General features: G+C 39.2%; 1 protein-coding gene across 1 annotated transcript; it reads right to left on the reverse strand.

Moving 5' to 3' along the window:
* Window positions 1–11,375: 11,375 nt before the first annotated feature.
* LOC115581641 (uncharacterized) lies at window positions 11,376–13,376 on the reverse strand. Its single transcript, XM_030416913.1, has 7 exons — window positions 13,295–13,376; window positions 12,864–13,004; window positions 12,628–12,761; window positions 12,313–12,449; window positions 12,111–12,204; window positions 11,648–11,747; window positions 11,376–11,533 (listed from the first exon to the last, which is right to left on the reverse strand). Exons 1-7 carry the CDS (start codon window positions 13,374–13,376, stop codon window positions 11,376–11,378), a joined length of 846 nt encoding a protein of 281 aa, XP_030272773.1.
* Window positions 13,377–14,039: the final 663 nt, after the last annotated feature.

Below are 14,039 nucleotides of genomic sequence, written 5' to 3' on the forward strand. Positions count from 1 at the left end.
AAGTTCCTGAGGGCCGCTACTATCACGTCCTACCTCCGCCATAATTGGCCGGTTTTGACTACTTTTTATTTTACCTTTATGTTTCATCTTAAAAACGGTTTACCTTGCCTTGGCGTCACCTTGGTGTCATTTTTTTTAACACAACCTCATATTTGTGACTATAGTTATTTTTTTTTATCTTGACATACTGTATTAACACATTGGACCTAAAATCACACAAACACCTAAAATCTGAGAAGGAAAAAGTTAGATTTTTTACCGTGCAAGCCACAAACATGTGTTCAACAGAATGCAAATATAAATTGTTGTTTGCTAAATTTTTACACAAGTATATAGTATATAATTTTTGAAATATACAAAGTTATATACAACTATTTACAAAAATGCCTCAGGCTTTGCGTCTCCCTCAGCTCCTTCCAGCTCAAAGAAAAGCTGTACTGCCTGCTCCACATTCAGTAGTCACCTCGTTTTTTTGACACACAAAACAAAAAAACTACTACACTACACACTAAACATGCTACATTACACCTTACACTACACACTAAACATGCTACATTACACATTACACTACACAGTAACTACACTCCAAACACGTTAAATTTCACTTAACTCTCAAATCTCAAAACTTGTTAACACTATCGCTGATGCTAATGCTATTTCTCTTTCACTGCCGTCAATGCAGACTGACTTTCTTCTCTTCCTCAGCAACCAAATGCCATGCTTTGCCATATAATTTTTTTGATTGGTTCTAGGATTGGATAGGGGTAGCCATGTTTTTTTTGCTTGCAAGCACTTTCTTTAGAATAGCCCGTGTTTACTATTTCTTCCGGCACCAAACGTGACGACAATATTAAGGAAAAAGTTATTATAAGAAATTATTTATCACGAGTCTGGTTTTATGCATGCAAATGATTTACCCCCGATGGCTAAATTACTATTCAATGTTAGTATTAACTAAATTCACTATATAAAAGCAAACATATTTCATATCAGTACTAAATCTTAGTATTTTTGTTTCTCTAGACAGAGTTTCCTTTGTTTGTTATCTCTTAAATTTGACTAACTCAGACAGCTGTAAACTCATATCAGCTTCAGCTAAACTTTGGGATGTATTGTTGCCAGATGATCAGGAGGATGATTAAAGCAAGCAAGAGCTGTCTCAAAGTACACATGGTTGTTGTTGTTCTTTTAAGGATTATTTCTATTAACTTTAATTCAGTGTTGTTAAAAGTACTCAAAAGTCTGACTTGAGCAAAACTAAAGCCATGTTGTGAGTTAAATATTACCATTCTTAGTTATAGTAAGTACCAAAAGTATAAGTGAAAGTAAACTATAATCACATGTTTGTATTGGATGTATGCTAGTGGTCACCAGATTATCAGCCTGGCCAATTATTAGTTCCAATGTTCAGCATTTATTCTAATTATCACCAACTTTTTTTTATCATGCAACTGCAAATAAAGTAACATTTTCTCATATGCTATTTTAGCTCTGATATAGCATGCACTCTCTAAAATAACTGCATGTCTGGACCAGATCCAGCCCACCAGAAAATAATGAGCTGTGGCCCAGCTTTGAGCCATTTCTGGTTTATTTGGTTTGCACTTGGTGACTTGGTGGCTGACATATGGCCATGCTATGGCCTGTTTTTCTACGTGTTACATGTAAAAAGCAGAGATGTACTTGCCTAGATTAGCATGAATGGAAGCAGAGGTAATCAGTGAAAAGTGAAAAACAGGAACCATGAAAGACCAGAACCTTGAACCAGAACCCTGAATGTTCACTAATTAACATGTTATATCTCATGTGTTAATCCTTACTTAGACAGTAATGAACTGGCTGGCTGTGCACAGCTTCTTTGGGTTGTCAAGTTTGGTATCATTATGCCTGTATGGAAGTCAACACTCCACCAAAGAGCTTGTGTTACCCCTGTGTCCATTTTTTTGTTTTATTACATTTTTTTTTGCAAGATTCTGCAGGATTACACAAAAACTATTGAACAGATTTGCACAAAACTTGGATGGAGGAAGGATTTTAGTCTAGAACTCGGATTTGGATAAGGGGACACATCTAGGAAATGTTCCCCTAACTCCATAACGCATGGATTTTTGATGAAAAAAATCTGTCTTATTTAGGTGGCTGGTATCTAATTCAGTGCTGATCCCAGATTTGGTGATCTTGAATCATGGTTAACCAGTTATGGGTAGTTTAAAATGTATGGTGACACAGTGCTATCAGGTACACACCTGATTTTTTTCTTCAAAATCCACGCATTTTTCCCTGAGAAAGTGACGGAAATTGGATTAGGAAGACTATTAGGCCTTGGTGCAGGTATGCGCTCTACAGAGTGCCATTGTAGTTTGTCAAGAAGTGATAGATGAATTTGTGTTTGTGTTCAGATTAAAATTTTGACTCGAGGTGATGACAATGAGGCATATTTTGTTACTTTAGAGAGAAGCAGGCTAGCTGTCTTCCCCGTCTTTATGCTAAACTAGGCTTACAATGGCCTAATTCCATTTTTGTACATTTGGAACTCACAGACCAGAATCTGGTTAATCACTAAGGTTTACACATGCAAGGAATTTGCCTTCCCCTGAAAAAACAGTATTCCTATAAACATAAAAGACAGCTTCAATATGAGGTCATCCAAAATAAAAACAAACATATCACCATCATTATGACACTCAACACTCTGGTACTGTAAAGCAAATGTTTAAGTAGGCATCTTTTTACGAATATATTAACCCCCACCCGCTCTCCACCTCCAGCACCCTGTGGTTTTTTTAGCTTGCATGCATGGCACAGCATATCTGTTGGCTTGGTCTAACAATAAGAAAATGCTGCATTCACAACAATATGAACAATAGCAGGGAACAGTGAGCCAGTGAAATGTTTATTCAGCACATTAAAGAGTAATGAGTAGCCTCCTCCAATGACTGAGACCACATTACTAACATGCTCACAGTTAAAGGAGGCTCTCTTCCAGGTTTAATGGGTTACTTGGGTAAACATAAACAACACCATAATGAGCTAAGATCCATATTTTCCTCATTTTCTGTTGATAAGCAAAAATGGTTCTGGTAAGCAAAACTACCCCCTCGCATCTTTAGGCAAAAAGATGTGCATGCAAACAGTGCAGTGCACAATGTTCACACACACAATCATTCTGAGCTGTTTTTTTCTTAGCATACAATTAGCAACTTTGCTGAGCTCATTTGCACCATAACACACACAGGTTGTCATTTGTTCTCCTTCGCCACACAGTCCTGTTGTTCCTCCAGTGCTGGGAGAGGTGCAGAGGGGAGGTGGGGCGAAGGCGGCTGGAGCATTTGTATCCTTAACCATACAGCTGGCTATGCTCTCATAGTGTCTTGTTTTCACTGCTTCATCAAAAAAACAAGGATCACAACTTTGTCGGCAAAAGACAAGCCTGCAATGTCATCATATTTACTGCCATGCAAGTGGAGTTTTTGTTCACGCAATCTACATTTTGCTTAGGCAGCCAAAAAGCAGCCTCTTCTCCTGGGCAGTGGGTACATTAAGAGAATGGAAGGTGAAATCCCTCGCCTATTAAAAGTGAACATGGTCTGGAATGTGGAGGAAAGGACTCTGTGGCATCCGTTCAGAACTGATTTTAAATGAATTTTTTTGACCAACTAGATATTAGATCAGATAACTCCCAGTCATTATGCCATATGCTCAGGATGAATGTAGCTAGATTACATAATTGGGCTCCCCCCATGCGAGGTAGTGGCTGAATCTTTACCTGCATGAAGTGGACGATTAGTTTTGCGCTGCACAGGGACAGTTTGCTTCTCAACTCACAGCCAGAGACTGATTGAAGAGGCTCAGACCTGGGATCGGTAGCAGCGGGAGAAAGGGCCTTGAGCTAATAGAGCATCATTGGAGCCACTTCAGATGCTCAACCAATTTACCATATTAAGTCGCTTAGTCACATCCACTTCCCTGTAATTCATTCACTGCTAATGCCCCGATGCTGTTTGGGAATTAAGGTTAATCATCTCCTTATTCATCAAAGCCGAGAGGGCAATTACGGCATGGAGTGCAGGGGTGGCTCTGGCTGGAGAGCCACAGCTTAGTTTTTGTCATCACACACTGTGGACATTGTAATTACATCATAATAAAGTGCAATTAGTTAATGAATGGGAGCATATGCTGCTAATGACAAGCAGTAATCTAGCTGTGTCGTTGCCCCTGTGCATGAACCCCCTCCTCTGCACTGGTGACACTCACACTCTCAGCTGCTGATGTGTACATGTGCCGTGGTGTTGTTCTGCAGGCTTAGAAGCTTAAAGCAGTGTGAGCACTTCCCAGCGTATGTGTGAATATCATTCAATCAGTTGGTGATTGCTAGCACTACAAATGCAAATGTTAGTTGCTACAGTCGGACCTGTTTTTAAATTGGGACAGTAAAACATTTTGCTATCTTAAGGATTGCTGTGTCCTAGCAATGCATTGCCTGATTCCACTATCTTAACCATTGTGTTGTATTTAAATATCTCTAGCAGTATCCTTGTCCTCTCACTTTATTTGTGTCTTTTTGTCTCAATCCACTTTATAGTACCTATTCATGTTTAGTGTAGACAACAGCCCACACAGTTCCAACCAAATGCTGAGAATACAGTATGCTTATTGTGTTTTTTTTGGATCCCATCAGCCATTCATCCTGAGATCAATATGAAAATATGCCGTATTATTTCCAAATGTCTTCACTAACACTTCATACTTCATACTGTTATTACAGTAATTCAGTACAGGGGCAATATCATTATTTATTCCAACAACATACAAATAATTAAAGTAGGATTGAATCAAAACCAAACATTTGAAATACACACACACACACACACACACACACACCACATCCATTCTGCAAAGACACATACAGTTATTCATACAGTATGAATTACATGTTTTATTTAAAGACAATATACATACCACAATCGCTTCTTAAACGGTCAGTTCACCCAAATTACAAAGTATATTTTCCCACATACTTTGAGTAGAAAGTAGCCATGCAGACGGTTATGGTTTAATTTCTCCGTGTTTGGAAACATTTTAAAACTCTGTTTCCTGCCTCCACCCCTATCTGTACACATTTTTTATCCAACATTGATCATCTGCCTTTTTCCATATACTGCGAATATTGAAGTAAAAAAAAAAGTATGGTTTCGGTTGGGGTATGAACTCTTTCATGCTGCTATTGTGAAGCTCCATCCACAGTCACAACCAAGGTTGTTGTGGTCAGAGGGACATGCTGGACAAGCGTTGCTTTAACTGGGCTGCTCTAATCAGTGTTGATGGAGTGTGAGGAGGGATGCTAATCTGGGTCATTGCATATGTAAATGCACAGCTGGGGTCTTCGCAGTGCCAAAACACATCAGCCAGGGTGTCTGAGTGTCACCCAACATTAGCTCCAACACAGCGAGTGGACAGGAGCGATAAACACAGCCCACAGTGGGCTGTCCTCTGTTGTGGGGGTGTGGGTGGGATTAGTGCGATCACCAGTGGTGTCAATATCAAATTTACCATCGGTTTCATTGGACTACAGGCTCAGCATGCAATGCAGCTACACAGTACATTTTGCAGTGTTAAATCAACCCTTAGAGTTAAATTTAACACAGTGTCCGAGTGTATTTGGTCCTTATCAGATTTGGTGTTAAATTAACTCTTTCCATAGTGTTAAAATTTCGGAGTAAAATTAACTGAAAATTGAGTAAAACATTAACACTGGCTTACACTGTACAGTGTTAATAAAACTTAACACTACAGGTTAAATAACTCTGGAGAGAGTAAATATGACTCTCAGCAGTGCTGATAAGTTACTCTACTGTGATGACAAATCAACTCGATTCTAATGCTTTTTAACACTGCACTGAGTTATTGAAGGTTTACACTGGAGGCTCATATAACTCTGATAAGTGTTATTTTACACACTACTGTGTTGATGATTTACTCTGTTGCTGTGAAAAAACCAACTCAGAGTCAAATCCTTACACTCATCTACACTGCACAGATAAATATGTAGTGTTATTTTTACACTTCTGTAGTGTCAAATTGCCTATATCCATAATAATTACATACCATGTACCATTGAATAAAAACAAGTTATCATAAAAATGCATTTAACTTTTCACTTTTTATTGTACAAAAGAACCTTTTGAAGATGCATTTGTAACCAACCTTCAGTTATACAAAAGCACTTAAGAAACTGTTCATGTTCTGCACTTAAAAAAACAAAACAAAAACGTGAATAGTTGTGCAATGGGTGTGCCTGCCGTGCCAGGCACCCCAATACAACAACTTGTTCACATTCACTTTTGGAAAAACACAAGCCACAATGTGCCATTACAGGGCACGAAGTGAACTGTAAATATAACATTTATGAGGTAAATGGTTGCAGGTGTGCCAAGCAACTGATCCAATCTGCATAAAAACATTACATAAAACACAATTTTTAACTTTTGGTAAGCCTAACAACACCACCACTGACCCTAGGTCTGCATAAAACGGCAATATGGAACAACATATAAGGCAGCATCTGTCGCACCATACTTCATTTGAACATTGAATGGTTTGAAGTAAAAACGATCAATTATGTGCAACACTTTTAGAACCTTGTCTGGATGCAGCTTGACCTTAAAGGCGTGGTAATGGTTATCAAAACACATGGTTTCCATCAATTTTCCACAGAGCATAACACAGTCATCTTTTACAGCGATCGTGTCAATCTTACAAAATACAGGCATCTCACATGCTACCTCAGTACATATAATGAAGTCACAACAGTACTCTGTACCATGATATTTTATCCATTTGGCAGAAAACACAGGGGTTGACAAATCATTTCCAAATTTTGCAGCAATTGCTGCACCCTCTTTTAACTCATACAGTGTCACCATTTTTCCTGGACCTACAATTAATCTTTCCTTGCTAAAGGATTCATGATACATTGCCATATAACTCTGGTGCTTTTTGGCTATTGTCGTTGTAATGTTTTTAAAGCTTTTTAATTGTTGCTTGAAGAAGTTATGTTTGGCTTCATAACGCATGCACCATGTGTGCAAAATCGGAACAATGTGCCTTATGCTACGAGGGTAATGTATCATGAAGTGATGCTTTGGCAAGAGATTTATTTCAGGAAATAATTGCTTGAACAGCTTATGATGATGAATGATTAAATGTTTGAGGTATATGGTCATGCCTTCTGACAGGACTGGTGAAAATACAATATCAACAATATGTAGAAGCAAAAGTAGGAGATGCCAGTGTTTATCATCTGTCTTGATCAAATCACCAAATAGCAAAGGCATATTGCGTAACAAGCACCAAAACTGTATGGCATTCAACCCCAAATCATTACTTCCATCCATCAACTTATCTGTTGGCAGAGGTGGACGGTTTCGCTGCTGATTGAAACCATAGTCATATGCATGTATTCTACCAGCCACTTGTTCAGCACTTAGGAAGTTGTCTTGAATGTACTTCAGAATCAGTTTCACCTCAAATTGACCAACCCCTTCTAAAATATCATGCATTATATCTACAGAGAAGTTGTTGGCTGTGTTGAAATACTGAAGTGAATTCAACAGACAAATGCGTTTCACACCATATACATGAGGCCGCCTAGGATCTGTTTGTACAGTCTGACAGTGCTGTGCATGTGCATAAACAGTTCTTAAAACAACTTCTGGATCATCTTCACAGAATACAGTTTGAAAACAGTGTTTCTCAAGGAGACAGAAACGACAGCAATATCGAGCCCCAAATGACTCCACAAAGCCAAACAAACCATGCAAACCAAGATTGTCCCCAGTGACCTGAACTACAGTACCATGAATCGTATGTTCAAAAATTGGAATTTGAAGTCCCTCTGTTTCAAGCACTTTCAGATCATTAATAAGCGGTTCAAGTATCAAACTAAAACTGTATCGCTTGATGTCCTGTGCATGGAATAGAGCACATAAATGAATATTAGTCAAAGATGAATTAAAGATTGGTGGGAAATTTCTTAAAGTAAAATATATAGCACCTAATTTATGTAAACCCCTTTTGAGTCCCAAGACATCTGCAGTTTCAAAGTCGTCATAAAATTGCTGAATCTGCAAGGCATCTTTTTCTATAGAAAATAGGAGACTTTCTTTAAAATAGGTGGCATCTCTCAAGTCTGCATACACACCTTCCTTGGGAATATACCTGGGCTTGAACATGTCTGCAAATTCTTTTTTTGTAAAATACTCTTTAGTGTTTCCAAAATGGGAACATATGCAAACATATCGGTTACAATGACTTGGTCATATGTCCCAGTAGTTTTGTTTCTTCTGCTGTCAAATCTTGTGCCAAGCACTTTTTGAACAGGCTCAACAAGTCCCCATTTCTCTCTTAAGTGTTTGTTTAGTTTTGCTTCAGAATTTAGGGGCCGTCCACACGGGTGAAAACGATCTTTTTTTTCTCTGTCTTCCTCGTCATTGTTTTAAGAATATTTGCGTCCACACGTCTTGACTGAAAACGACCGAAAACGCTGTAGTTCATATTCCAGGCCAATAGGTGGCGCTTGACATTCACCAAAAACGGAGAAGAAGACACGGAGCATGCGCATCAAGCTTGCGCGCTGTAAACAGACAGACAGTAGACGGAGAAACCGAACACAGCAAGAAGAAGATGAAAATGGCTAGTGCAAGGAAACCAGAATCATTTGTGTGGACCGGTAATGAGGTCGAACTGCTGCTACGGCTCACACTCAACTACAAGGCATGTAAGTTGCAAGAAAGGCTCAATATCTTCTGCAGCACGAACACGAGCATGCAGGCCGCCATTGTTGTTGTTGTTGTTAGAGGACGTCGCGGGGTGGGGCGATGGCGTCATCGTTTTGGAAAGTATGTGGATTCGCCGTCCACATTAAAACGGGAGGGCTGCGTTTTCGGATTTCTCCACCCTGAGACCCGTTTTCAAAAAAGTGCGTTTTCAGGCGCTGCGTTTTCAGGATCCGTATGGACGGTCGGCCAAAACGATGCAATACATGTGCATTTTCGCAAAACGGCGTTGTCGTCTGGACGGGGCCTTAAAGGTGTGAATGGATTTTCTAACTTTTGGAAGGATTGTTCTATTTTGTTTCTATTTTCTGTATCCTGTGGAGACAAGCACTGTAAAGCTACATCCTTAGCCTGACTGTGAATCTCAAAAATCACTTCTTCCATGGATGAGACAAACCTCGTGACATTAGACTAATCCAGCTGCTTTCAGTTGTGAAATAGCAGTAGCACACATATCTAAAGTGCTGCTACTGGACTTTGTCAACAGGGTAGGTGTTGTGGCTGTCTCCTCTACATTAGCTGTCACCAGCTCTCCTGCATCACCAAGATCTGCTCTGCTTAAATTGACATCATTATTAACTTGTTGGTCAATACTGTCAGTGTGTTTGGTGTTTAAATGTTTCCTAAACCCAGAAAAAGTTCCAAGCACACGGCCACATCCAGTCTGAGCACATTTAAGGTGAAGATTTTTTCCATCAAAGTAACCATGAACAACTCTTGAATGCCTAACAAGTTTATTCGCGCAAGTTAACTCAGTCTGACAAACAAAACACTTCATGTCAAACAGATCCGTTCAAGTACTAATGAAGCAACCTAGCCCGAACTTCTGCGACACGGGGACTCTCCTTCACTTTGCCAACATCTATGTTGTACACAGTGGTCTGGATGAACGTGAACATGTTGTACAGCATGGGATTGTATGTGGTGGCAAAAACATAATGTGCCTTAAACAATTTGTCGAAAGCACTAAGTGAGGAGGCCGACCTGCAACTGATGGCATTTTTGTCAAGAATGATAAAGAACTGGTGGACCGCTTTCTTCTTCGTCCTACAGCCAGGAGGTAGGGTCGTGTGCTTGTCGTGATGGAATCAAGATGTTCCTGGATGCTGGTTCCTGTCTGATAAAACAAAGACACAAGACAAGACCATTATAATTACATGGTTGTAATACCACACACACACACACACACACACAGTTTATGTGTTTATGTATGTGATCATGACCTGCAAAACCGAGGCTTCCACAGTGAAACATCCTCAAATAAAACATTAAATAAAATAAGGAACAAATACAAATCTTCTTGAAGACCACAAGATGCTTCTCTGCTTGGGAAGCAGACACCTTTCCTGGTCTCTTACGACCCTGGGCAGAGGGGGGGATTAAGGTGTAACAGCAGCAAAATCGATGAGAGGTCACTGTCCCAACCTGTAAAAACACAAATTTGATGTAAAGTAGACCATCAGCAAAAGTCAGTGATTCTGCAATTTCAATAGCACTTTTTTAAAAGGTTTTTTTTACAAAAACACCAAAAAGACAGCAGTTCTATATCATCATAAGCTCTCTATTTTTACTGACCTATTTTTCATTCAATATTTAAACTACTGCTAACAAATCAAACAAAGACAGAAAAAAACTGCGTTTCTAACATTTTTCACATTTGCATCAGAAGATGGTAGATGCTCTGCTCATGCACAGCGCTAAAATAAAGACGCAGTGCTATGAACAACAGGCTAATGTGTCTGTGAACCAGCAGGCACAGTAAATGTGTTTCTCATTTTGTTATCGTCCCATGTCTTATGCAAATGCGTTAGCAATTATTTGATTGATAATGTTGAAATATGTAAAGCAGAGTTTTGTGGTTGTTTATCTTGGCAAGTTGTCACTATTTAGTTATGTTATTCTCTGCCTTAAAAGGTGCCAATACCTGTATGTGGCCGTAATTTTATTATTTGTTCCTGGTCATCGTATGTTCATAGGATGTTGTTACGCTGGTAACTATCGCTACCTGGCATACTGACCTTGGCATGAGTGTACTGCACAGTAGAACAGGTTAAAGTGAAGCACACATAACAAATGCAGCCAATGGAATGTGGAAAAGGTCATACTTACCAACATCGTCATCCACTTCAGTGCCATCCTCAGGAGTATCAGCTGCCAGGAGGAGATCTTCAAGCTCACTGGTGGATGGAAGCTTTCTGCATTGCTGGATGATCTTTTTCTTGAACGTGGTTGTCCATTTCTCCAGAAACTTGCCAGAGACATCCTCCCCAAACATCAGAACAAAATCATGTTCCACCTAGGGTGAGGACAATGGAGAACTTCAAGATTTCACAGCCAGATGAACTGTGTTAATTGTTTAAATGTCACTAAAATACACACATACTTTTTACATAGTTATGAAATTGTCAAAACAATGTCAAAATAATGAAAAATAATTACCAAGCCTTTGACGTCTTCGAAACATGGAAAGACAGACAGCACGTTACTTAACTGCTGTGGGTCGAGGACCATGTTGCGGCGGAAGTCAAATGTCAGCTTCATCTACTTCTTGATTGTGTTCTCATCAGCTGAATGTTTCATCAGTGCGATGGCTTCCTTATACTCATCTTCACTCAGGACAGTTTCTGGAAAAAACTGGGGCTCTCGTCTGGCAGCAGGTCCTCCAGGCCCATCTTCATGAGATGCCCCTTCAGATGGTCCTACACAATATGGAAAAATACCATATTTTGACAACCATTTAAACATACAGGCAAAAAACAAACAACAAAAAAAGCTATGTTTCAGATATTCTTCTAGTATTATTATAGCGTTACCATCATATGTTGATCGTCTGTCTCTAGCTGTGGATCTCTGAATAGTTTTAATCCTCCAGGCCAAGTACCCAGTGCCACTCTCGCCATCATAATAATGCTCCTTGGAGGGTGAAAGGATAACAAAAACAGACACTCCATTAATGAGATTTTTTTTAAAGTTAAGGTGCTTCCAAGTGATTTTGAACACAACAAAAAAGAGTGACATTTTGAATTTGAATCCACCACTCCTCCTTCTCTGCTCCCTCATCCTTCCTCTTCCCCACCCTCTACCAAATTTTTGAAAAAGACTGTGGGATGAAGAAAACACCATCTCAGCTATAGTTCCACAACTGCAACTTGAATACATGTATGCAGAGCAATTATATCACTTTTTTAGTCACAAAGTATCTTAAAAAGTATGCTCTGGTAGAAATCAAAATGTTTAAATTTAGCATTGTCACAGCCATTATAGTGTGTGACTTACATAACCGGTCCTGGAGAATGGATCACTGAGGTAGGGGAACAAGCTCACAATTCCTCTGGCATACATTTCTTTCACCTGTCTCGGTGGTGATGTACTGCAAGATTTAAAAAAGTAAAGATTCTTATATGCACTGGACTTAAGAACGATTTGAATTGAAATCTAAAAGCTACATTGAGTTATATAAAAAACATTTACAAATTACCCATTCTTCTCCGTCATGTCAGCTGCAAGTATGTTCACCATTTTCCTTCTGGTTTCATCTGTCAGGGACTTGCTTCGATCATATTCATTTATTATGCGTTCCCCACCAGGTTTCTTGGTAAGAATGGATTCCACCAACTTCAAACAAAGAGCAAAACTATTCAGCAATTTGAGAATACATCCCAATAACAAGTAAAGATTTAAAAAAATATCTTAAAAACAAATGTTATTAAAATAAGACTATATATTCTTTAAAAATAATTAAAAATTAAAAATAATTCCTGGTCTGCTCTGGTGTATGAGTGTAAATTCTTACGTGCTTGGCTTCTGTGTCCAGCCTCTGCCGTTTACGAGAAGGACTCTCTGAAAGGATGTCTGCATCTTGAGAATCAGGCGAATCAAGGGATGGTAGTTCCGACTGCTCTGGAGATGGTACCATGGAGACAGGTTCTGACCATGATCGAAGCAGATGGAAGGAAAAATATTAACCACAAGGAACTAGTATGTCTATTAAATACTGTAATATAAATTACAAATGTAACTGAGACAAACCAGTGTCATATTTGATGGTTAACACTCCAGTTGATGGATCCTTAACTACATCCTCAAATACATCGTCATCCAACTCAGTCCCCGAACTGTCAACAACCTTCACACCTTCTGTCACAGCTGGCACACCAAACTTTGCAAATGCTACAGGAAAAGACAATAGCTTGTGTAAACCATACTTATGAGTCCATGTTGGCCTAATACTCACAAATATCCAATGAATCTGGAACATTACTTTTGAACAAACATCAATAAATTAATATGTGAAATAAAACTACTCATTATTAGGCCTACTACTTTTTAAGCAAAGCATGCATTCAAAGTTTCTTAATGTTTTTAGAGATGGTAACATTTGTACTCAAGTTACTATTACAGTTAATCTTAGCACCTTAAAGCTTCCAGTGCAAAGCTTGATTCCAATGTCAATTTCTTACCTGAAATCAAAAACCCTTTCAGATCCGGCTCTGTTATTCTGACAAATTTTTGGACATCGCCAAGTCTGGCCTTAATCAACATGGTTCCTGCAGCACATAATTCCTCACTGTCACAGCCGTATATGCTTATGTAACCCTGTTGTTCGGTTCTTATCAGTCGAGACACCACACAGGCTATCAGGTTCACAGGATTTATTCTGATTGCAGAAAAAACAGCTGGCGTTACTGACGGTGACGGACACAACAAGCACAGCTCCTGCCCCACACACAGCGGACAGACATAGAAGGGGGGACAGTTGATCATATAGTTGTTTCTTCACAGTATATATACATACAAAAATAATCCATTAATCATGTTTCTAAATAAACCATGGACCTATTCTAAACAGAGAAAAGAAAACACACATACACACTTATATACATAAACATGCCGAGGCCAAACAAAACGATACTATGTACACAAAATGTAAACATACCTGATGACAGAAAAACAGCTGAGGCCTGTACTGCGAAGGGGGCTCAACATAGCCAGGCTTTGTGCTCATGATGCAGCTCAACAAAGCCCCAAGTCCCCAAACAGAGTTAAACTGTACTGCGACGGTGGTTATCAACTTAATTTGTCAAGTCCGGTTCTCTGCTTTGTGCTCTGCGCGCGTTCACATAAAAGGGGGCGTTTGACGTCATATTATTCTACTTCCGTGCGAAAATGGATCGATTCCGGGCCACATATTTTACTCAAGATGAG

This window comes from Sparus aurata, chromosome 5, assembly GCF_900880675.1.
Source record: "Sparus aurata chromosome 5, fSpaAur1.1, whole genome shotgun sequence".
Lineage (NCBI taxonomy): Eukaryota > Metazoa > Chordata > Actinopteri > Spariformes > Sparidae > Sparus > Sparus aurata.

Excerpts from the sequence above, each read along its gene's own strand:
- LOC115581641 (XM_030416913.1), bottom strand. The coding sequence starts at position 13,376 with ATGTTGATTAAGGCCAGACTTGGCGATGTCCAAAAATTTGTCAGAATA. Across the intron at positions 11,748-12,110 it reads CATTCTCCAGGACCGGTTAT|GAGCATTATTATGATGGCGA; the intron begins GTAAGTCACACA and ends TCACCCTCCAAG. Across the intron at positions 11,534-11,647 it reads CAGACGATCAACATATGATG|GACCATCTGAAGGGGCATCT; the intron begins GTAACGCTATAA and ends CATATTGTGTAG.